At 38.1% G+C, this 26,313-nt stretch overlaps 1 protein-coding gene across 1 annotated transcript in view; it reads left to right on the top strand.

Annotated features, from left to right (window-relative positions):
* The first annotated feature begins 2,127 nt into the window (after positions 1-2,127).
* Positions 2,128-26,313, top strand: part of KCNU1 (potassium calcium-activated channel subfamily U member 1) — a 150,371-nt gene continuing 126,185 nt past the window's right edge. Inside the window, exons 1-7 of the mRNA XM_070252722.1 lie at positions 2,128-2,403; positions 5,102-5,221; positions 20,790-20,851; positions 21,941-22,031; positions 23,221-23,332; positions 24,273-24,348; positions 25,595-25,670. Coding sequence (XP_070108823.1) covers positions 2,209-2,403; positions 5,102-5,221; positions 20,790-20,851; positions 21,941-22,031; positions 23,221-23,332; positions 24,273-24,348; positions 25,595-25,670 — 732 coding nt within the window. The 5' untranslated portion in view covers positions 2,128-2,208. The remainder of the gene's footprint in view (positions 2,404-5,101; positions 5,222-20,789; positions 20,852-21,940; positions 22,032-23,220; positions 23,333-24,272; positions 24,349-25,594; positions 25,671-26,313) is intronic.

The raw sequence follows: 26,313 nt of genomic DNA, 5'->3' as shown, positions 1-26,313 counted from the left end.
TTCCAGTGCCAGCACATAGTATTTGCTCAACACATGCACACCATGTGTGCACACACAAACACATTTGACAAAGATTCTGGCTTGTAGTAGGTAGCCAACAGAGCAGTTATTTTTTATTTCTTTAAACTCTCAAGTACCAAGAGAGTTCTTTTTTTGTTATTGTGAAGAGTAATGTTGCTTCAAAGTTGTTTGCCTCCCAAATTCCAAGCACTCAATTGCTACCAAGCTACATGTTCGCAGCTTTTCCCTGGTCACACACTTCCACCATGACAACTCAGTAACTTTGAGCAAAGTTATCAAATTCAAACCTGTCATCAAAGATAGTAACACTTTGAATGGCACTTGATCCAAATCAAATGCCCTTTCCGCTACAAACACACACATACACACACACACACACACACACACAAACTGTGCATATACATGCTGTAGACGGCACTTCCTTCATGAGAATAGTTTGTAGTGAAAGGTGGGAAATATGGAGTGGAAAAGTGTAGATAACATGGGGTAAGGTCTACATAGCTTTATTTTTTCACTCACCTAACATTTTTATGGATCAATGATTTATTCATTCAGTCACCAACTATTTCATGGATTTGCCAGGCATGTGCCAGGTATGTTCCTATCACAGGGTACTCAGTGATGAATACAACAGGTATGGTCCCTAAGCTTATGGAGCTTACATTCTTGTGAGGGGAGATAGAAAACAAACCAGGCAACAAAGAAGGAATGGAAATACAGTTATTAGTGCTATGAAGCCCTGGGAAGGAAAAGGTGAGAAGGCCATAACAGAGAATCCTGGGGTGTGTGGCAGGGCCCTCCTTTCTGTATTTGACTCCCCCCTCCCTTCCTTCCTCTGTTCCTTCCTTCTTTCCTTCCTTCTCCTTTCTCTATAATCAATGTCATTCAGAAAAGGAACTGAAATAGCTAATGGTATCTCTTCTTTTTTGAGTTTTATGCTTTTCAAAATATGATCATTCTGCCTTAGTGAATCCCTATAATAATTCTATCAGGTAGGTATTATCTTCACCGTAAAACAAGATTATGAAAAGTAAAATGACTTGCTAGATGTCAAACAGTTACTTAATAGAAGGACTGGGGTGGGAAGTCAGGGCTCCTAACTCCTAGACCAGAGTTCTCTACAATACTGCCCTATGCCAGTTAGCTAGTTTAATGACAGGATTTTGTGGAAATTGTTGGTAAGCTTAAAGGAAGGAACTATAACTGTGGCAAAAATCCTAGAAAATGCTATAGCTATCTTCCAGAAATAGTCTGCTACACAGAACAGAGTCATGGTGTGCTCCAAAGGACAACAAAATTTCCCCTGGGTCTCATCATCTCCTGTCAGGTCATCTTCACAATAACTGGGGGGAAGTAGACCCTCCATAAGGCTCTGACATTTTGCCTGCCACTTGTGCACCCGGAAAGATGTGACATTTCTTACACTTTTGAAAACATCAGAGAAAATAAAAGAATTGCTCTCGTTCTGAACTTTACCTCTGCTAGACCAAAGGATTTGCTGACAGGGCAGGGATGAAAGCAAGAAAGGGGAGGATCCCAGAAAGAAGAGACAAGAGGAACAGATCCCCAGGCTCAAATAACAGTTGACCAATGATCATACTGGTAAAATCGCCTTCTACAATACCTGCACTCTATACCATGCCTTTCCTATTGAAAGGATCAACAAAATTCTTGAAGCACTTCTCTCATCTGTGCTTCCAAGATTACTGAGAATATGACATCCGCTCAGGAGAAGAACCAACTCATTGACACACAGTTGATTGGATGTCATTTCACTCAAAAAGGTTGTTTTGAAGTTGTTTGCACAAACCAAATACATAGCCTGTTGACCAAAGCCACAAAGGACGTAATTTCCTCAAGTTCATAAAGAAAGTCAGTAACAGAATCAGGCCTAGAATTCTCATCTTCTGAAGACCCGTGTTGTGGACCCTGCCCTTCTGCCTCTGCTCATTCATTTGCATCATATGAGTCAGCACCTTGGTGGTTAGTGCACCTTGTTTCTAGAACCACTCATTGTTATTGCACCCAGCATTAAGACTCGGTAATAAGTTGAACTCTAATTCGTGGAATCACTGCCATGTGATCATGACATCATAGAAGCCCCACAATTCCGTCTCCTGATGATTCAGTGCAAACCACAGACTGATAGTGGGGAAGGCCGCAGAAGCCCGACAATTCCGTTTCCTGATGTTTCAATTCAGGCCACAGAATGGCAGTGGGGAAGACATGGGGAAAACATCCTGCACAATAGAGATCCAAGCAGCATTTATTCTTTCCTCTTTTGTGACCTTCTTCAGTGGACTTCTCATCTTATTTTTTTCCAGGCTATGCTGGAGGGCCTTAAAAAAATGGCGAGACATCAAAGGAGCAGGACTTCTCTTGGTCAGTTTTCTTATTTGGGGTTCCACTGTATGAAGATCAGAGACAGGTTTGACATGCGTTTGTGTTTAGAAAATGATTTAGGCATCATTCAGTTTTCATGGGCAACAGAGCCAGTTCTGATAGGATGTCTTAGAAAGGGCTGATCCTGTTCAGGGGTGGAAAACAGGAGCCTAGACCACCATTCCAAAGGCCACAGGGACATGGCCATGCCTCCTCTGCCACCAATCAGAGAAGAAAGGTCTCACATGAGTGGTGATGAATGCTAGTTAGCTCTGGAAACAGAGGTCACTCTTCTGAAAGAAACATACACGAACATTATGTCTATGCCCCTCTTTGAATTTTAAAATGACAGTTGTTGTGCTAGGTACTGTGAGGGAGGCAAAAAGGAGCATCAAAGTCAAACTCAGTTTGATAAGTCATTCATGCATGATGCACAAGCACTCATATGTGTACACTGCCTTTCGTGTACCATGTTAACACCACACACCGAATCGCACAAACCTATGCACAGAAACCCACGCGTATGTGCACATGCCATCTAGCCACAAACACAGAGACACTTCTCATGCCATACAATAACAGAATTTGTGGTAACTCAGTAACTTTGTAAAGTCTTTGGCAATATCATAATATGGAATTCAGGTTTCTGCATTCAAGAAGTATTCAACATTGAAGTTCACAGATTTTGTTGCTAAATGAGTTCACTCTATTAATAATTATTTCTAGATTAGAGACTTTAAGCAGCAGCATAAAAATTGGGGAAAGAATTCCGGGGTACTGCCTTCTAACAACACGGATAGTGTACACAAATGAGTAATGGGTATAAACCTACGTTCCACCTCTTTTTTGAATGCACAATTGAATTGCTAGAGCTGTTTCATCTCTTTAGACTTCTGTTCCAAGAAATGCATCTTCTTCCCAATTATATTCATTTTTGTGTGGTTGCAAAAATGTGAGAACCCATTTGTCCACTCACATTTGCTGTATTTTTCATTTCTTTTGCTGGATGTAATTCTTGTCTACTCTTCAGTCCAGAGGTGCTTTTTAATTTCAAATAGAAAGCAAGCGTTACAAAATGTGAAGAGGTGGGGTCTGAGCAACCAGAGTACCGTAGTGTTCTGCTTTTGAATCTTGAGGGGAGTTTGATAAAAGCTGAGTGACTTCTCAATAATTTGTCGTATTTAATTAAATTGAGAGCGCTATAGTTTTCTCTAAGCCTTTGGGAAAGTTGGCATAATGCAAATATGTCACAATTCTAGGTACTGTGAAAAGTTCTTTTAAAAATTATTTGGAGAGTCATAATTTTCTCCTTAAATGTGCATTTTGAAAAGGTTTAGTACATTCATAAGTACAATTTTATTATATCTTAGGGCCAATTTGTTTTCCCACAGAAGGCACCTCCAATTTTCTCATGAAACTCAAATGAATGTCCCACATTAACATCATACTGAATATTTTTTAAAAATCAATTCTCAGGCGACACCTCGGGAATGCACATGATGGGTCATAGGTATTGGAGGATAAATCGTTGATCAAGACAGGGACTCTATCAAATAGTCATTTAATGAGACTTCCCTTCCCATGACTCAGAAAATATGAGTAGAAAAATTGTCAGCAGAAAGCCTGACTCTGCATAAAATGAGCTTTTCTAAAGGTCATAGGGTCTCAATCAGCCTGCTGTGGTCAATGCTAGCTCACCTGTGTCTTTCTTGGTGGTGATTCAAGACTATCAACAGACATGAAGTCTAATTCAGACCCCAGCCTTTCCTCATTACCTGCTCGCGGGCAAGTCTTTTAATTTCTTTATACCTAGGCTTCTTTAAAATGAATTTAATCATACTGACTTTGTCTACCTCATGGGCTATTATAAATTTCCAATTTAACAAGTAAAGGCATTTTGTAAATGTGAAGGAAGGATTATAATTTCAGCAGCTTGTGATACCACATGAGGAACTAAAACAACATAAAATTGCTGAAACTTTTCTTCTTATTTTTTTAACTTTTGCCCATATTCCACTAAGCAATTTTTTTTTTTTTTGAGGAAGATTAGCCCTGAGCTAACTACTGCCAATCCTCCTCTTTTTCTGAGCAAGACTGGCCCTGAGCTTATGTCCATGCCCATCTTCCTCTACTTTATATGTGGGACACCTACCACAGTGTGGCATGCCAAGTGGTGCCATGTCCACACCCAGGATGCGAACCAAGGAACCCAGGGCTGTGGCGAAGCGGAACGTGCACACTTAACCGCTGCTCCACCAGGCCGGCCCCCAAACTTTTCTTCTTCTTTCTCTCTCAAAAAGGCAGGTGCTTAAGTAATCACCTAAAAATCAATTTTTTCGTTGTCCGTGTGCCTTGACAGAAAAGGATAAGACACTTCTTCCCAGAGCATGAAGAAACATGTAGCTCCTGGTCCTGATCATGATGGCCGTGTCATTGTGAAGGCCCTGGGACTGAGATATGTGAGAAAGGCATGATGAAGACTGCAGACTTCAGAATCAAAAATCTGTGCAGCAGCAAGTAACATGCAAAGCCACTAACATTTTGTGTGATACCGAATAAGCCACATCAGGGCTCCCTGGGTTGGACCAGGTGAAGTGATTTCTAGCTGATACCACAGCAGAGGCTCCATCAACAGCCATAAAACAGATTACTTTCACTGAGATCCAGCTCACTCTCGATCTTTTTCTCTTGCTTGTAGGGATTAGTCTTGTCACATAGCTTTGGTGATAGACATTTAAAACGTCACCACTTTCATGGAGTATTTCGTGATCGGATAGAAATGTTGCTTTCAGCACAGACCTTTGTGGGGCAAGTGTTGGTAAGTACATTTTCACTGTTGGCTTGCTAACAGACTTTAGCCATGAGGTTGATTATAGTCAGTATATATAATTTTATTACCCACATGAGCTCTGGTGTTCCCTGTTGGCCTTATCTAAAATGTCACTACCTCCCAGCTGCCATCTCCCTGAGTCTATCCTCCATAGCCATTGTTCCGCTTGCTTTTTCTTTGGAGTGAATATAATTACTTGGCATTATATTTTCTACCTGTTGCCAGCCTATCCACCAGAAGAAAAACCTTACTAGGCCAAAAGTTGGATGCATTTTTTTCTCCTTGTATGTAGATAGATGTCTGGCATATTGTAGATGTTTCGAAAATTTGATGTTTAGTGGATTATCTGGCCTGAAAATGTACAGCTATTTTCCCCTCCTTTGATTCCAATACCTTTTTTCTTCATTACACAAGCTAGTCTTTTTTGCCCCTCTATGATATTTATCATTTTACTTCCTGTTTTAATCTAAGTAACTTGGACGTATTAAAATGCAATTCAGGCATCATCTCCCGGAGGAAATCTTACCTTATCTCTATATTAGGCTAGGAATCCCTCGCTAAGCTTCTGTACTATCCATTGAAGACTATTATTAAAATTGTCTGTACATATGCCTGTCTCCCCCAGTGCACTGTGAGCTCCTTGAAAGAACAGACTGTGTCATGGAAATGTTTATCTCCCATTAGCTAGACATAGCCGATGCCCTATGAATGAATATTCCACTGATCATCATTTCAGTAGTACAGTTTGATCTGAACCATTAAAAAATAGAACCTGTAATTTGAGGATATGCTGCCGTCAGATAGTGGTATGATGAAAGTAGATGCATGTGAGCTAGTGATTACCTTCTGCTTTTTTGGGATTAATAAAAACATTTCTCTTTTCTTGTTAATGTTTAATTTGGATGTAATTAATTTTTAAAACTTATTTGGAAGGACAAAAGTAAAATTGCTTTGAAAAAATCTGCAGGGAATGCTGAATCATCTGGGAAGGTGCCTTTCCTTTTTCTTCTGTAGTTTTGGTCTCTTTTCTGAAATCCCTCTCAGTATAACATGCTAGGGAAGGATTTTGTGATTCTTTCTGAATTTATCAGGGATTTCTTGGCTGGGATCTCTTCAAATATTCAAATCATGCTGGTTGTGTGAGGATGACATTGGGAACAATGTATTAAAGGTCATGGGGGGGCACTGATGAGCACTTACATCATCCATCACACAAGCGTTGCATATGGGGAGTGGGTGGAGAAGGAATGATCATGGATTACATATCAATAAAAATTGCTTCTTTACTGAGGGGAAATTGTTCTTTCAATCTGTTACAGCTGATGATTAAGTAGTTGGAACAACAGGAGGCATGGAGGAAAAGTTAGATTAGAATAAATATTCTAGCATTGAAAGGCATAGTAGAGACTTTCATTAGGGGTCCCAGGCAAGTGTTTTACAAAAGGATGAGAAGAGAATAAAATAGCTTATAGATTTCCTTTCCATCAATCCTTCCTTCCTTACTTTGTAATTCCCCTACTTACTTCTTTCAACAAATATCTATTGTTTGTCAACTACATGCAAGGCAGACACTCTAGACATGGTGAAAAATGCAGGCAAGAGTCTTGCACTTATGGGACTTAAATTCTAGTTTCATTGATCCTTTATACTATTTTTTTGGTTTCAATTTAATTTATTTCTGCACTAATATTTATTATTTCCCTCCTTCTGCTGACTTTGGCTTTTTTAATTCTCTTTCTGATTCTGTTAGGTGTAGCTTATTTGAGATTTTTCTTGTTTATTAAGGTGGACATGTATTGCTATGAATTTCCCTCTTAGAACTGCTTTTGCTGCATCTCATATGAGTTAGTATGGTGTATTTTCATTTTCGTTTGTCTCTAGATATTTTTTGATTTCTTGTTTAATTTATTCAATGATCCATTTGTTGTTTGGTAGTGTGTTGTTTAGTCTCCACAAATTTGTCACTTTCCCAGCTTTTTTCTTCTAGTTGATTTCTAGTTTCATAGCGTTTATGGTTGGAGAAGATGCTTGATATGATTTCAATCTTCTTAAATTTATTGAGACTTGCCTTATTTCCCCATATATGGTCTGTCTTTGAGAATGCCCCATGTGGACTTGAGAAGAATATATATTCTGCTGTTTTTGGATGGAGTGTTCTCTCTCTCTCTATATATATATCTGTTAAGTCCATCTGGTCTAGTTTTTCATTTAATTCTGCTATTTCCTTGTTGACTTTCTGTCTGGATAATCTATCTATTCATGTAAGAGGGGTTTTGAGGTCCCCTACTATTATTGCATTGCTGTTAATTTCTCCTTTTAGGTCTGTTAAGAGTTGCTTTATATACTTCCGTGCTTCTGTGTTAGGTGCATATATATCTGTATATGTATAGATATGTTGTCCTCCTGGTGAAGTATCTGTTTTCTCATTATATACTGCCCCTCCTTGTCTCTCATTGCCTTTTTTATCCTGAAGTCTACTTTGATATAACTATGGAAAAAACTGCTTTCTTTTGTTTGCCATTAGCTTGGAGTGTTGTCTTCCATCCCTTCACTCTGAGCCTGTGCTTGTCTTTGGATCTGAGATGTGTTTCCTAGAGGGAGAATATTCTTGGGTCTTGTTTTATAATCCATCCAGCCACTTTGTCTTTTGAATGGAGAATTCAATCCTTTTATATTTAGAGTGATTATTGATATATGAGGGTTTAATACTGCCATTTTATCACTTGTTTCTTGTTGTTCTGTATTTCTTTTGTTTCTTGTCCAGTTTATTTCCAACAGCAAATTCAGTTTGATGGTTCTCTGTGATGGTTTTCTCTTTGTTTATCATTTGTCTCTCTGTTCTGAGTTTTTGTTTAGTAGTTACCACAGAGTTTGTATAAAAGATCTTGTAGATGATAAAGCCCATTCTCTGATAGCCTTTTATTTCCTTAGTCTAAGCAGGTTCCATCCCTTCCCTCTTCCCCATCTAAGTTATTGTTGTCACAACTTATTCTATTTTGTGTTGTGAGTTTTTGGTTAAAATGAAGTGATTATAGTTAATGTTGATGTTTTCCTTCCCTTTACCTTTAACATTATAATTAAGTGTTTGCTATCCAGTTCTGATAGCTGTGATTTTCTGATTTTGTCAGTATATTTATCTCCTTGTTCAAGGCTTTGTAAACACTTTCTCTTTTTTTTTCAGGTATGAGGGCCTTCTTGATCATTTCTTGTAGGGAGGTTCTAGTGGCAGTGAATTCCCTTAGCTATTGTTTATCTGGGAAAGGGCTTATTTCTCCATAATATCTGAAGGATACTTTCACTGGATAGAGTATTCTTGTCTGAAAGTTTTTGTCTTTCAGAATTTTGAATATGTCATTCCACTCTCTCCTAGCCTGTAACGTTTCTGCTGAGAATCTGCTTAAACCCTGATAGAGATTTCTTGGTAGGTTATTTTCTTCTGCCTTGCTGCCCTGGATATTTTTTCTTTGTCACTGACTTTTGCCAGTTTTACTCATATATGGCTTGGAGAATATCTTTTTACAAGGATGTAATTAGGAGTTCTATTAGCTTCATTTACTTGTAATTCCATCTCCTTCCCCAGGATTGCGAAGTTCTCCACTATGGAATAATTTTATTTTAATACAAAGGGAAATCACTGAGGATTTTTTTAAGCATGGGGTCAACATGGTCTAATTATGTTTTAAAAATTCAAGAGGCATTAAAGTTTGAAAATAAAGGAACTGTCAAAGTTATACCAGGCAAATGACAACAGAAGAGTGTTGAGAGTGTGTGTGTGTATATATAAATGAGAAAGATTGGCCCTGAACTAACATGTGTGCCAATCTTCCTCTATTTTGTATGTGGGATGCCACCACAGCATGGCCTGATGAGCAGTGTGTAGGTCCACACTTGGGATCTAAACCCATGAACTGTGGGACGACAAAGTAGAGCATACAAACTTAACCACTATGCCATCAGACTGGCCCCTGGAAGCACATTTTAATATCAGATAAGTTTGAATTCAGAGCAAAAGACAATAAATGAAGCCAAGTAATCTGTGTTAGTTTCCTAGGATTGCTATAACAAAGTACCACAAACTGAGTGGCTTAAACAACTGACATTTTTTTGTCTCACAGTTCTGAAGACTAGAAGTCTAAGACCAAGTGTTGGTTCTTTCTGAGGACTATGAGAAAAAATATGTCCCATGCCTCTCTCCTAGCTTCTGGTGGTTTGTTGGCAATCTTTGGTGTGCCTTGGCTTGTAGAAGAACCTAGATCTCTGCCTTCATTTTCTCATGGTATTCACATAGTGTTTCCTCTGTTCATTTCTTTGTCCAAATTTTCTGTTTTTATAAGGACAGCAGTCATATTGGATTAGAGTCCACCATCATGACCTTATCCTATCTGGAAAACCATATTTCCAAACAAGGTCACTTTTAGAGGTACAGAGGCTTGGGACTCCAACATATCTTTTTAGGAGGACACAATTCAGCACACAACCTTTGTAATGATAAATGTGAGGAACATCAACCAAGAAATAACATCATGAATATCACTACACCAAAAACATAACTTCAAGATAGTTAATAAATAAAAAATTAAAAGAGATATGGAAAACACATTAGTAGTATGAAATTTTAGTTCACCTACGTCACATCAGGACATAGTAAACAGACAGAAAAAATAAAAATAATAAGCATAAAGAAAGCCAAAGTAACTTAATGAGAGCTGATTGAAATGATAAAACTCCACATGCTGAAAACAGAAATTAAATTTACAAGTGTCTATGGGCTATTCATAAAAATCCAGCATATATTAGGCCATGAAAAACTATCCCAATTATAAAACTTACAAAGTAAAGACAGACAACGCTAACCGAACACAATGAATAGATTAGAAAATAATAAACAAACCCAGAAAAAAAAGCAAAAAAGACCTTACTGCTAAAAACTTTAAATCATTCTGCCTTAAATGACTCTTGACTCAAAGAAATCAAAATAAAAATTGCAGTATATTTAGGGTTTAAAGATAATGAAAAGACGTATCTCTTGCACCTACGGTATAAGGCAGGAGTGGGTCTGAGTTAAATGCCTAACAATAAAAGCTTATTTTAATAAATTAAAAATAATTAAAATAAATGAATTGAGTATCAGTCTCACAGTTAGAGAAAGAAAACACATTAAATCTAAGCAGAATAAATATAAAAAGAGTCAGAAATTAATGAATTATAAAACAGCCAATTATTTGAAAAAACAACAAAATAGAGAAATAAATAGATAGCCCAAGAAAGGAAAAGAGGGAAAAACCACAAATATATGTGGAAAAAAATTAAAATGAGAAAATAAGTACAGATAAAAAGGAAATTGAAAGATAAATATGCAATTAAATACAAAATCTAAATGATTCCTTCTAACAATATAAATTAACAAACTGACCATAAAAGAAAGAAACTTAAACAGAGCAAATACTGGAAGAAATAAAGATGTCAAAGGCCTATATCATCACCACCACCACCACCCCTCTTCCCCTACCTTCTGTGGGAGACCTAGGGGATTTCAAATTCTAGTCAACCAGATCTTCAAGGAGTGGGTATCTCTAATTCCAATTAAACGGTTCCATGGCATAGAAAAGAAAAGAAGCATCCAATTTTCTTTCTCAATGAAGGCACAGTGTCTATAGCAAAACCCCCAAGGATAGCAAATTAAAAAAGTTTATAAGCTAATGTCCTTGATACTTTGGGGGAGAATACATGGTCAACCAACCAGTGGAAGAAGAAGAAGAAAAAGAAGGAGGAGGAAGAGGAGTGGAAGCTCAAAAAAAGTGAAAAAGAAGAAGGAGGAAAAGAAAAAGATGGAAAATAACAAGGAAGAGGAAAATTCCAATAGTTGAAGGGAAAGAAAATATTTTCTTCAAGACAAGATACTGTCTGGGGCCGGCCCCAGGGCCAAGTGGTTAAGTTCTCCCGCTCTGCTTCGGTGGCCCAGGGTTCGGATCCTGGGCATGGACATGGCACCACTCATTAGGCCATGTTGAGGCAGCGTCTCACATGCCACAACTAGAAGGACCCACAACTAAAATATACAACTACGTACTGGGGGGATTTGGAGAGGAAAAAAGCAGGAAAAAAAAGAAAAGGAAGATTGGCAACAGTTGTTAGCTCAGGTGCCAATCTTTAAAAAAAAAATAAAGGATACCGTCTAAAGATCCTTCTAGAGATCAGAGCATGGCAAAGTATTGATCAACTCTATGAGCTTGTTGTTTGAGTTATCATAAGGTATGTTTTTATAACCACCTGTGGGAAATTTTCTTCTGAATTTAGTTCCAAATATAGTCCTATTCCTAAGCAATCTATTCCTTTCCTTGGTGGGGAGGGGTGTTGTTAATTGTGTAATTGACATGTTCTTCTGTTGCTCTGATGGCTAGAAGGTTAGAACCAAAACCATGCCTTATCTTTAGTAAGTGTATTTATTTTTAGCATCATTCTGGGCACTATTGTATGTCCATATTTTATTTTTCTGGCTTCTTTGGCTTCTATTTTTTCAGGTAACCTAGCATTTTATATCTTTGTATTCTGCCTTAAATCCTTTCCGTAAATGCATAATCTTTTCTGTGACTATGTAATCCTTTCTGTAAATAAATAAACCCTTAGCAAGAGCAACTGTTGTCAATCTTAGCATACAGACTAAATGACCAAATGAAGCATGCAATTCATTTGGAAATGAGAAAGAAAATTTCAAAAATGATGCTGGGAAAACTGACTAAATAAAAATTTATTTTGCTGTGTTTTCCCAATGAAATGCTACTTCTAAGGGGGAAAAATATAAAACGTGCTGGAAAAGATCAGTCTCATACTTCATACTTTATATCCATTGTTTATATTTAAAAAAATAGGATTTAAAAACCTTTTCCACTGGCTAGAGATGAATTGTATTCTCATCTTTTTTTTTTTTCATTTCCTTTCATTATTTCTTATTTTATAATTAAAACACCACCAAACATCAGAAACTTATTTCGGTATATAGTATGAGGTTCTGCTTTAGTTTAGGGATCTTTATCATGTGAATAAAGAAAATATTGGTGGAAAATATTACACAATATTCACACTGATTATTTGAGGATGATTAGATTCTTTGTCCTTTTATGCACATGGTGCAATGTTCAAAAAGTATCAAAGGGTACGTAGTAAAAAGTTAGTTTCTTCCTTCCCCCATCCCCAATCACTGCTATGAGTTTCTTCCTTCAAACTCCTAGGTTCTCAGCAAGGTTGTCAGATAAATTTTCTTTGGGTGTTTAAGAGACTTGAGACAACTCTTCTCCCCCCATAAGTTGTATCCATAAAATTTAAATTCTGAAATAAATCTTATTATTCCCCTTGGGAGTTCTTTGTGGAGACTAGTGAAGCGGTTAATGGAGCCGGTGGAGGTAAAATTAGATCTGAATTCAGCTTGGTCCACTGATCTTGTGTCTTCAAATTGGGATACACCCCCAGGGACCGCTGAGGGGGAAGGAAGGTGTTCCAACAGACTTCCGAGGGGCCGGCAGTAGCCATCAGTCCTTCAGCGTTGTAGGCGCTATTTCCTAAAACGGACCTACCTGAGGACTCCTCATGCCAGTTCTCCTTTCCCACCACCTTTTACAACCCATTTTACTTCCTTTTAATAAATGATGAATCTAACACATAGATAAAACGTAAAATATACAAGGATGAAAAATACTATATATAGCTGGTTTATTTCAATGAATAAAAGAGTTAATATATGAAAATGAGTTAATATATTTTAATAATTACAGGAGTTAATAAATAAAACATATATATGCCTAGCATATAATAAGTGTATATAGATATTAACTATTATTAATATTTTTGTAAGCAGAATACACATGCTTATATTTATAAAGATAGAAAAATGACTAAAATTGATGCTGAACTTTCTTTCTAGAAATAAATAATATACATAAATACATACGTTAATTGAAAAAATAGATGAATTTCTATACAATTTGACTTTTTATGTTTGATAATTATCAGAATTGGTAATATAGTTTATTGCTTTAATCAAATGCATCTTAACAACAACTGTAATGATAATTCAAGCCAGAAGAAATTTTTTTAATTAATATTTAGAGACATGTGTCAGAAAATTTAGATTCCCTTTTAATTCCTTGCGCCTATCTTAAGATTTCCAACCTATTTCTCCTTTTCTCCATTTGATTATGATTTCTTAGAGGCGTTAAGCAGTAACTACTGAAGCAACATGACAATATATGTTATAAACAGGATAATCCATAAGCCCACGTTTTTGCCAGTTGTCCTGGTGTAACTGTTAATAGAGTCTCTTTCATTCTTAACAGTTTGTGAGTTTGGACAATTAATAACATCGCTGCCTTAGTTTTAGATGAAAAGTTTTGTTTTTCAAAGCCACAGGACATTCTCCAAGGAGAAGGAGCCACCAGAGAGAACATACCTTTGAAGGTCTCCTTGACTGCTCCATAGATTAAAATCTGCCTTTGGCTAGAAAGAACCCTTTTTTCTCTATATATTCCTAATTCACGTCATTCCCCTCTCCTAATGGACTATGTCCCTCCCTTTTGGTCTCATTGAAGCTTGCTGAAGATTTATATATATCATTAGCTTTGTGATATACATATATATATGTATGATTAATATTTTTTTATCCTTCTTAATTTCAGCATCCTGTTTTTTCCCATTTATTTTGTTTAATTTCTTCCCTTTTTTCCTTCCAATCAGTTTCAATGAATGGTAGTATTATATCACATGATATCTTACCAGCTGAGGGTGAGAATTTTCTAACAAACCTTTTCAGATTCTAAAACTGCTTTTTTCATGTCATCCAAAGGTCTTCCCCAAACTTGGGGAAGAGTTGACTGGATGGACCCTGAGTTTATTGGGAAAAATCCCCAAATTGACGTTTCCCACTTTGCAAGGAGCTGGGCAGGAACAGCTGAGTTCTAGCCTCCAAAGGAAGAAGCAGTAACGATACTACAATAAACATGTTCTCCTCCTTGCGAAACTTGCCCTTAAAAATAAACATCCTTAACCCAGAGGTTAGTTTTTCAATGTGGCAGCGGCTCACATTGTGACTTGTGGCAGAGGGCCCCTGTCTCCTCCTGGAGATTTGACCCTCCCTCTCCCAACAGCTGTAGGGAGCCAGGTTGCGGTCAGTCTTTGCCATCCTGTGCGCGTCATTCATGCTTCCTCTTGATCACCTGCCCTGGCTGTGGAAAGCCGCCACAGCTCCTGAGACAGCGCCTCAGCACCACCATCCGCCAGTGCTGCTTCTCCTGGCATTCAGTCATCATCTACTTCAAGGCCAGGAAACAGCCGCATGAGTCGGCTAGTGGCACAGGGATCTGGTACAAATGGTCAACCTTGAGGATGGGTCCCAGCCCCATGACAGGCTCACAGTATCGCAGTGCTCAGTGGAAGGTGGTGTAGGAGCAATGTTCCATGGTTGCTTGCTGTTCAGCAGAAGCAGCGTAGTGCTTCCCCAACTGCTTCTTTTTCACAGCTTCCTCAGACTGTGTCATGAGGTTTCTGGCCAGTACGAGCTAACAGATGTTGCAATCTTTCTTTTTTTCTTCTTCTCCCCAAAGCCTATCTATGTAGGTCTTTCTAATTCTGCTATGTGGGACGTCTCCTCAGCACGGCCTGATGAGCTGTGCTATGTCCAGGCACAGAATCCAAATCAGCAAAACCCTGGGCTGCGGAAGCAGAGCCCCCAAACGTACTCACTCATGGGGCCGACCATTACTTTCTTTCCTCCTAAATCATCATGTTGGTCAATTTGCTGATCAGTGGGTCTCCAAACACAGTTTACTCTCATCGCTCAGGCAGCTTCGATGAGCTGATTCTTCCAGATCTCCAGCTCATAGTCCCTCCTCATTCGGCTCTGCCAACAGCTTGCAGTCAGATTGGTTGTCAATCTGGAGATCCCCGCATTCGGAACACTAGCATACCCCTTCGCCCGGCTTATTCAGGAGGCCGCAGGACAGCATTGCGCACGCCGGGTGCCAGGTCTCGTCTCATCACCTGCGCAGCCCTCCCTGTGGATGCGTCTCATCTTCCCAGATTCTTCAGTTGAATTCTACTTATAAGAATTTTCTTCTCAGAGTACTTGTTTGGCCATATCTCATAGACTTTGGCAAATAATGTTATTTTTATTAACGCTTATTTCATTTTAAATTGTCTTAAGTTTTAATTTTGATTTCTTGTTTGATTCATGATCTCTCGAGAGGAATGTTGTATGCTTTTATTTTCTTGGAGATAGAGTGGCTATCTTTTCTACTTTGGTAAAATTTACGGTTCAAGAATATCATTGCCTTTATGATTTCAGGTTTATGGAATTCATGCAGAAACTGTTGTCCTGTACATGATCAATTTTTTTTTTTTTACTACTTAACGTACTTTTGAGAGAATATGTACTATCTGCCTGATATATAAGCACTATTAATTATGTTTCGTGTACTTTCCATGTCCTTAATTATTTCTTGACTGATTGAAACGAGCCTGTCAAAAAATCCCATTTATTATTTTATAGTTTTATTGAATATCTCGCCCTTCCAACATATTTTGAATTAAACATTTTATATAACATCAATTAATGGATAAAGTTACTCATTATATTTTCTTGGTTGATTGTGCCTTTTACCAATATGAAATATCCATTTTTGTCACATTTAGTGATGGGTTTGTGTGTGGGGGGGGGGTGGTTACTGGAATATTTTAGAATACAATATTAGCATGTAACATAACATTGCTTTCATTCTATTCATACTTGATTGGGATGTCTTTGCTCCAGTTCTCTTTCAATCTTTCTGTCTTATTTCCTCTTAAGTATGTCTCTTGTAAATAGCATGTAACTGGCTTTTGATCTTTTATTGACTTAAGAATATATTTATTTGTTAATTTACCAGGAGAATTTTATTACTCTCCTTTATGGTGATCTGTTTTATTGGTTTTTATAGTATTTAGAGATTACATTTGCTGCATAAATGGAGTATCTAAATATCAGTGGCTTAAAAACAAACGGGAGGTCTGTTAGTAAAGAAAGGAAGAATGGGTGTTGGATATATAACTAAGAGCTCTGTTATGGTCTTAATTCCTTATCTTACTGGAGAGCCAGAATTGCATGGTGATTGTGGATTTTAAGAGATGTGGACTCAAATGCTGGCCCCTCCACTGCCTAGTGTGTGATCTTGGGCAAGCTAATTTTTAGATTCATTCATATAATGTGAATAAGGTCTTTTAAAGTATGGTAGGGAGAATTATATGGTAATACGTGCAACCCATTCAGGGCACTGACCATTGGCTGGTATTTCCATTTCTTATTTGTTGCTTTTTATAACTTTTATTTTCTTCCATCTTTGGACTTGGAAAATTCCATTTTTGATAGAATATCATAGGCATGTTAGGTAAATCAAATGCAGAACAAACTGTCCATTCTCTGTCTTTCCATGTATCTCTGCAGGTTTTATATCTAAATCTTCCTCTCACGTGAGACCTTGGGCATGTTTTTCCTCCACACTCCCCACCCCCATCCCCGACTCCTTCCTTCCAGAAATTGTTGAGCTAATCTGAACATTCAGCTCCAGATTGCTATTGTGGTTTTTGTTTGTTTTTAGCAGTATACATCTGGCAAGCTTTTCTTCTTAATATTTTCATTAAAGTTAAAATTACATTAATTTTACCAGTTTCATTAGGCACCACATTTTCTTAAATAACATATTTTGTCTTTTTTTTGTCTTGAGTACTTTTCATATTCATTTGCAAGCGAAGTGTGAGTGGTAAACTTTCTGAATCCTTGAATGTCCAGAAATGTTTTTTACTCGCTCTCATAAGTGAACAACAATTTGGTTGGGTGTAGAATGCTTGATTTGCAATCCTTTTTTCCTAAAATCTCTATAAATGCTGTTCCAATGTCTTCCAGCACTTAAGGCTACTTGCTAGATACTAAGCTATTATCTCTCAGCTCCAGACCCACCCTCTCTCCTCTGCTTTGTGATGGGAGGTCAGGCCTCAGCATTACAAGTCTCTTTTGTCAGCTCACTCACGCTTATAGGTGGGCTCTGCCAACAGCGGATACAGAAGGAGACAGGACGCCTAAGGGAGGGGAAGGCAACAGCTCCTCTGTGTTTTGCTTTTTCTGTTCAGTCTCACTTAATCAATGGATTTTCACTCTGGTAGCAGTACTTAGTTCTTGTTTCCAGTTTTTTTCCCTACACTGCCAGATCAGGCTCGCAGCATCACCTCAGAGGTACCATTACCAGCCAAACTGGGACCCCTCCTCCCAGGTCTCAGTCCCAACTCCAAAGAGCACCTCTTTTAAGATGCTAAATATTGGTTATCCCAACCTCTTTTTGTGGATCTCCCAGCCAGCCCTGGGAGTGCAGCTTCTCTCGCATCTCCTACTTTGTGTTACGACCATATCCTCCTTCTGCCTTTCCAATCCACCAATGCTATTTAACAGATTTTTAGAATCTCGTTAGGAAAACTAATTGTAATTTTTAAAAGTTTAACTATGTATTCTATGTTAACTCTTTCACTGGAGGTCATTTTCTCTGTCTGATCCTCCTGTTTTCTTACACTTCTCATATAATTGGCAATTTTCTATTGTCTGCTAGTAGTCATAAATGAAGGCTTAGAGTATTGACTGGTCTCCTGTTAACAGCGTTGGCCGCTGCTTGTATTCTGAAGACTCCCATAACTACCCACCAACTGAACAGGGAGTTTTAAGCCCCACTGTGGGAATAAAACTGTTGATTTACTGTATGTTTTCCCACAAAGACAAACATGGGGGATAATGCTGAGGCCAGCACCTCTGCAAACAGACTCTTTCTGGATGAGGTCTCAAATTCTTCAGTTTATTTTTCTCTGACTGCTTTCTAAGGTGCTTCTGAGGAAATAAAGGCTGCTGCTAGCTGAGAGGTTCCTCCTCAGCCACTGCTTGGCCTCAGAGTGTCTCCTCTAGGCCCCTCTGGCTTTGTGGCTCCATCTTCGATCTATAGTTCAGGTGGAGGACTTTCTCATCCTCCCAAACAGATAGCACTTCCAGGTTTGCCTCCCAACCTAAAAGAAAGTTACAGATCCTCTAAGAATTATCTCCCATTTCCCCCTGACTCACTGAAGAGTGTTCACAAGCTTTTAGCTTCCAGTGCCTTCTTTTGGTTTGGTATACGTTTTGCTATTTGTTACGCATTATTTTTAGATAATATTCTTTAGGTTTGTGGCATGAAGTTGGTATTGTTCTTAGTTTCACTATACCTAAAATTTTCTCCTTTTTTTGTTAATTTCTTTGATTTAGTGAATTGTAAATATATGGCCTGCCACCATCTTTCAGAAGTCTGTCAATATATGATTTATAGTTGAAGAATCACTTATGAGATTTAGTAAGAGAAAAAAATATATAATCATATGTAAAGTGAAGAGAAAAGATTTCATGAAAACTATTTCTTAATAATTATCAGTATGCAGATATATATAATCTCCAAATATCCATTTCCAACACTTTTCGTGAGCTTTGGAATTCATTTCTGGCTAAATATCTCCATGAAACCCACGAACTTAGTAATATCTCTATTGACGCTTAATTTGGTTATTAAAATGGAACTTCTAGTAAGAGCTAAGACTCCAAGAAAATAGATGCAGCAACTCCCAACTTTGAGTAAGCTGCAACACTGCCACTTACAAAGCAACTGGAAGAAAACCAGTTGCAGCTGTCAGCTTCATATGTAAATTAGGGCAAGTTGGAAACAGAAGAGGATTTTTGGAAGAAGCTCTGCTGTGGCAGAGATGTGGGAGTATTTTCCTCTCATGTCAACCCTAACGAAAGAGGCTTAAGAGGGACCACTCAGAAATTTCAGTTTACACTTTTGGAACTTTGGAGACACAGGACTGACATCTGGCTCATTTGTGATAAGGGACTGTCACGCTAGCTGCCCTATGCCAGAGAAGTTGCCACACTGAAGATAATCTGTCCTTCCAGTATTTGTTGGGGCAGAGAATGCTTGAGCTGTTCCATGGGCCAGATATGGGTCACGTGTGAGAGTCTTCTCACCTGCTCAAGTAGGCATGTCGGGGGGTAACAGTTCCAGCAGAATAGGGGAGTGTGAAGTATACTGGGAGAAGAGTTGTGAGCAACCAGTGAGAGAATATGCTTTCACCCAATTCAAGGGAGCCACTAGCAACTAAATATTTTCAAGACTGCAACCCTCTGCCCCTTTCCTTTGCATTTCTGATCCCCTTTGCTTGCTCTACTTTATTTTCCTAGCGTGTGTCTTCTAACATACCATATACATTGGATACTAATCATCTTTACTTAATATCTAGACTGTATGCTCCATAAAGGCAAGGATCTTTGTATATGTCGTTTACGGATGTATCCCAGTCACCAGAATAAGATTTGGGTCATGGTCGTTACTAAAGAAATGTTTTTTGAATTTGAATATGCATTGAATTAGGATCACCAAAGAGCAATGAAACAACCCATGGAAGTAAACATTCAACATCTCCCATGCCCAGAGAGCCCCAGGGTGAGAGCATGGTGATCTAAAGCCACCCAAGTCCAATGTTTCATACTCTGACCTCCCCTTTCTGTTCACTCCCCAATACTGACCTTCAATTCTGGGGAAGTCTGAGGTAGGCTAGTCAGTGGGCAACTAGGAGTAAAAACCCAAAACGGGTTAACAGAGAAGAAACCAACCCATTTCCCAATATAAGTAGCCTGCCCAAAGAATATCTGAGCTGGAAGGGAGTAAAGCTTTAATTATAAATAAAATTCAGAGTTTTATTTTAAGTATTATTAGTGTTACACTGGACTTTCTAACATATTGAAAACAACAAGTGGTTTGGAAACTAGAAATAACTGGAGGAATGTTCACTTACCTAAAGTTGACCTGAAAATGTCATGGAGGCTATGAAAGATTACCTCCAAATGCATCGAGGGTTTTGAACGGATAGATTTCTGACTACATTCCACAAGGTCTGCTCATTTTGCACACCAGATGCATTGGCACATTAAAAGCACTCATTGTCTTTTCCTCACTTATAGTACTTGCCCTCTTGTCAAAATTCTGACCATCCTTTAGATGGACAAGTTTGAGACTGTTTCTTCTACATTATCATGGGCAGCTCAAGTCCAGAGTCCATCCAATAGCCCTCATTTTCTAGCATGTGACAGAGTACATAACACGTATTAAACTCTTGATTAATGCTTGATGAGGGAAGGAATGAATAAATGGTAGGACTTCTTGAGAACAGAAAGATTTACAAGCAGCAGAAAGAACAAACTGTTTATTCTGAAGTGTGTGAGGGTTAAAATTAGTTGAGTAAAATGGATGAGTACATGTTCATTTATTGAATACCCAGTAAAGGTCCAGTCCATTTTTCTTGAATGAATGAATGAATGATAACATAAATGAATGTGGGAAAAAATCGCTACACATAATATAGGCAAGATAAAAAGAGAAAGCACAATTTTGTTCATTTGTTTATTTAGTGTTCCTGCCAAAAAACTGGATTTGTACTTTTGTCCCTGTTTTCTTTTTTTTTTTTTTTCCAGGTGATCCTTGTCTTTGTCCTGAGCATCGGGTCTCTTATAATCTATTTCATCAACTCTACTGAGTGAGTAAAATCCCCAGCCACCCTGGTCTGTTATAGCAGTAGGTTGCTAGCTAATTTGGAATTTTCTCTCAGGAATAATACTTAATATGCTTTACAACATACTCAAGCTCAGAAAATGGATAAGTGTTTAGTTCTTCCCAGAAAGCACTAACCCCAACTCCCAAAAAGAATGCATGGGTTTCCCCTGCATCCTATATCCCCTGTATCCTTCACTGCTAGGGCCTGGGGAGCTGGAGTGCTCTACTCTAGACTCTCTGGGACTGCAAACCTCCAGCTCCTCCCTTGCACCACTTATGATGGCTTTGGATGCCTTTGCATTCTTTAGGTGTTGAAGCAGAAGTTCTGTAGTTGTTTCAGGGTTTCTCAACAACTTTCAAACAACTTTGGATGGCCTTGAGAAAGGAAAATGCTAGACCTTACCTGAGATAAAGGAGCAAATTATTGTCTGCCCTTCTCTGAAGGCATTCCCTTCTTCTATCCCAAAGTTGGAACAGTTTCTTGGACACAACCGGATCTAATCTGAACTCCATACTGATTCTCTGGGAACTAGGCTGGACTTCCAGCTGAAGTAAAACTAGGATTGCAGGGCCGCAAAAGGCAGGCAGCTTTAGAAATCCTAGGGAAACTAGTAATATTTGCTTTGTGAATTCCTTACCAATATTTTAGGAAATTTTCTTTGAATTTGGTTTGGATCAGTCCATTTGACTCTAGAGTAGCTCTATATCAGAAGGGTACAGAAGCCAAAGTGTCCTGGCTAGGTAGATGTTCTTACAAACTAACAAGAGCTACGTAATCTCTATGCCTCTGAATCCCCACTGTTAAAACGGAAATAGAACCAACAAACTCCATGAAAGGAATAGCAGATTATTTTTGTTATTTTCAGCTCCATGCACAGTCCAGTGGCTTTGTTCATGCATACCTCTACTCCCAAGAGAAAAGTCATTTCCTTGAGATGTGAACTTAAGTGTCTGGATTGGACATACATGATGAATAGATAGAAAATTGCCTACCTTTTCCTTTTATTTGGTCCTATATAGACACAGCTTTTAAAATGTACATCTTTATAAATTGTCCTTGTTTCTTTTCCAGCCCTGTTAGAAGCTGTTCTTCATACCAAGACAAAACCATCCCTATTGATTTGACTTTCAATGCTTTCTTTAGTTTCTATTTTGGGTTGAGAGTAAGTACCTATCGAAAGTAATAGTAAACAGATGAACACAACAGATGCAGCATAAAGAGACTTATGTGTGCCTTAGTTATACAATCTGCCTATGTTTTCAGGCTCTAAAGCTAGAGGGCCAGTGCCATAAATTGTTAAATGTATAATGAGACGTAAAAACTCTCTCATCTATACTTGAAACTATAAACCAGGTCAAGAATTCCAACACAAATGAAAATGATTCCTTTTTTAAATATCATCCCCCTGTCGTATTGTCCTCCTTATTGCCTTTCCACCTACCACTGAGAAAACTTTGCTAATAATCACAAGCTAGCAGAACCTGAATAACAAGCCTCTGAAAATGTCATTGGCTTCACTTATGGCATATGTGCCATATAACTATATAAAATACTTTTGTGTCTTTACTTTTGTTATACTCATTTATTAATGTTTCTCTCGTTCCACAAGCATTTATTGAGGACCCATACCAGATCTAGATTTCAATGTATTTATCCATCCCATGTTTGTGGGAGACTATATACATATACATACCTATATACATATGTGTATATAGGTATGTATAAAAGATATGTCATAAATATGTATATATGCAATTTGTATTTCTGGGACCTTCCTTCAAAACTTACTCCAACCACGCTGACCATCAGAATCTTCTTTTTAGAGCAGGCTCTCCCTTCTGGAAATGCTTGCTTTCTTAATTTAAATAGGGAAGCTTATAAATGAAGGCCTTGACTGACCAAGCTTCTAGACAGCTGTACGTTTTCCATTGAAGAGCATCCCAAATCATGCACCTTCACTGTGCACAAATGGGAGTTTTATCTGTGTAATTATATGTATCAGAAAGCTCTAGGAGCAGCAGGAAAGTCAAAGTGTTTATTCTGAAATGTGAGAGTTAAGATCTAGTAAGTAAAATGGGTCCATGTTCATTTATGGAACACCCACTAAAGGTGCAATCTCTAAATCTATATAAATATGTATGTATCTATATATCTATATAAATATATTCATCTATTTAGTTATATAAATATGTGTGTGTGTGTGTGTGCATTTCTATATATGTATGTATATAATAGAATGAGATCAGAGCTTCAGTTGCTGAATGAAATGTAGCTGAATAAAGCCAACCTTGTGTTCATTTTGAAATTCTTGAGATTAACGTAATTTGGGGTCTTTTGTTTCCATTTCATAGTTTCTGGCAGCTGATGACAAGGTCAAGTTCTGGTGGCAGATGAATTCGATTGTAGACATCTTTACCATCCCACCAACTTTTATTTCTTATTATTTGAAGAGTAATTGGCTAGGTAAGTGTATTGTGGGAATCAGGAGCAATACCTAAAAGGACCCACAACATTCATTCATAAGGATCCCTCATTTTCCTTTAAAGCCGAAATGCCATTTAAAAAAATTCCTCACCATGATTCTATGGTTTTATAATATATTTCAGAACCCATTGTTTTTTCTCACTCCCTCACAATATCCCTGATTCACAGTGGATGTCAGTGGTTGTTTATTGTTTATGGACTGGCTCGTCCACAGCCAGAGAATCAAGGCCCCAACATCTCACCCCACCACAGCCCTTTATGCTGGGCTCCCACACGCACTGGGAGGATGGAAGCCTCCTTTGGTTTTTGAAAGCTACAAATTATCATATCTAGATATGCTGTGACATGTCAGAGGTTTATTTAGTTGTTTCCTTTGTCTTTAAGGTGGATGAATTGATAGCACATGGGCATTATGCAGTTTTATCAGTTTTTATGTAATTTTTCGTTATTATTATCTCTATATTCCTTGCTATCATTGTTATCAAACTACATAAAGTAAAACATCATGCAAATAGTGAGGAGCATATCATAGAGATTCCAGAGGCAGGAGTTTAAGTGGTTTGTGTATAATTTGGTCTCTATTCTAAAGAAGAGTTGAATAAAGTAAAATGTGAGTTGTGCTTATTTTATACTTTATATTAGCGCAACAACACTGTGAGCAGGTACTGTATTAATTCCCACTTTACAGACGGGAACTAGAGAAGTTAAGGGGATTGTTGTGAGGACAATGTCTATTAAGGGTCAGGGCCAGGATTTCAACTCGAGCCCATGCTCCTAAACCTATGACATTATAATATACATATATGCGAGCTTTTCAGGGAGAGAAAGAATGTAAGCAGACCCAGTTGTGTTATAATTCAGACAGCTCCCTCAGTGACCCTCTTCTTTTGGCAGCTTTCTCCTTTCCATTGCTTTGTAGGTTTAAGGTTCTTAAGGGCATTGCGGCTGCTGGAACTTCCTCAAATCTTACAAATTTTGCGAGCAACCAGGACCAGGTAAATGCCAGCCCTGCCTCAGGTACTACTCACTTACTGGTTTGGATTAGGACATTAAGATATGAACTGAGCCTTCAACTCAAATCATTTCCCATCGGAATCTCAGTGCAAAAATTGTGAACTCCCTTAGCTACCAAGATAGTATTTTCTCACTTTCTCCCGTTAAATATTAACATCATGCACTGGCTAAGACGTTTGTAATTATTTTAAATATTTTGTTTCTTTGTTTTATAGAGCTAAAATGTGTAAGTCAATCTAGACTTTAGTTCTGCCCCTCCTCCACTCAAATGAAAAATCAAAGTAATGCAGAGGCTTTATTTCTACACATTTGCTATGTGAATCATGTCTTTCCTGTCTAGGAATATAAGACAGTTCCTTTGAGCATGAGTGTTGCCCAGTAGCAGCAGTGAACTATTGCTTACAGAAATAGACCACCTAAATGGCTCAAAAAAAAAAAAAAAACCAAACCACCTTTGAACATCAACACTTCTAGTTTTTAACCAGTTTGGTCTTATGTTACCACACAAAATCTCCATGCCTCTACAGTCGCATTAGAAGGATCAGATATGACAAGCCAGGTGGATTCCACTGCTAAGTGTTTATCATGGTAGAGCAGAGTATGGACCCCAGTCAGGATCAGAAAGGCCTGTTGTGTGTCACAGGTGGCCCTGCCTGAAAACCACAGAGATTTCAGCTAACTTCTAGGACTTGACTTAGGAGACAGGAGCTTGTCTGATCCTCTTCATCCAAAGATCCTGCTATGAGTTTAGCCATAGGAGATGACATTTCTGCTATGTACTCAAAATTTTATTTTGCAAGTCACTTCTCTGGATTCCTGGGACACTGTATTTTGTACCATTACTTTAGGCAATGTAGCACTCTATTAAATTTATTTTATGGTGATGCACATGTAATATATTTTTAAAAGCAGTATATCAAGCTAGTGGCTATCATAGCAAAATATTTTTGAACACGTGTGTGTGACTGGGAGTATTTTAGAGCTGTGCATCTCAAACTCTGATGACTCATACACAGTATGAGTCAAGGAGAGGATCTTGTAACAATGCAGACCTATAGAACAGGGGTGGGGCCTGGGACTCTGCATTTCTAATAGGCTCCCAGGTAAGCATATCATTGCTTCTGGTCCATGAACCACACTTTGAGTAGCAAGATTTTAGAGGATGAAGTAGTTGTGCTGTTCTGGAACCTGTCAGAACCCAACAGCTCTTTGTCTTTCTTCCTCCAGCAATTCAGTGAAGTTTTCCAAGCTGTTAGCCATAGTTCTCAGTACCTGGTTCACCGCTGCAGGATTCATTCACCTGGTAGGCATCTCAGCAGACTCTCTTATGTTACTGGTCAGCAGGAGCATCTTTTCTTTCTTTCTTTTTTGTTTTATTTGAGGCAGTAAATTTTCTTTTTTTTAAACTGAGATATAATTGACATAACACATTGTATTAGTTTCAGGAGTATGACATGCTTTGATATTTGTATATATTGCAAAATGATTGCCACAATAAGTCGAGTTAATGTCTGTCATCATACACAGTTACAAAAATTTTTTCCTTATGATGAGAACTTTTAAGATTTACTCTCTTAGCAGCTTTCAAATATGCAATACTGTGGTCCTCCCTTATCCGCAATTTCTCTTTCCACAGTTTCAATTACCCATAGTAAACCCCAGTCTGAAAATATTAAGTGGAAAATTCCAGAAATAAATAATTCATAAGGTTTAAATTGCATGCCATTCTGAGTGGCGTGATGAAATCTCACATCATCCTACTCCGTCTCGCTGTTGACGTGAATCATCCCTTTGTCCAGCTGATCCAAGCTGTATACACTACCCACCCTTTAGTCACTTGGTAGCTGTCTCTGTTAGCAGATGACTGTCACGGTATCGCAGTGCTTGTGTTCAAGTAACCTTTATTTTACTTAACAATGGTCCCAAAGTACAGGAGTAGTGATGCT

This window comes from Equus caballus, chromosome 27 (genome assembly GCF_041296265.1).
Source record: "Equus caballus isolate H_3958 breed thoroughbred chromosome 27, TB-T2T, whole genome shotgun sequence".
Classification (NCBI taxonomy): Eukaryota; Metazoa; Chordata; class Mammalia; order Perissodactyla; family Equidae; genus Equus; species Equus caballus.
The sequence above is the reverse complement of the archived record's forward strand: the minus strand, read 5'-3'. Positions and strand labels throughout refer to the sequence as shown.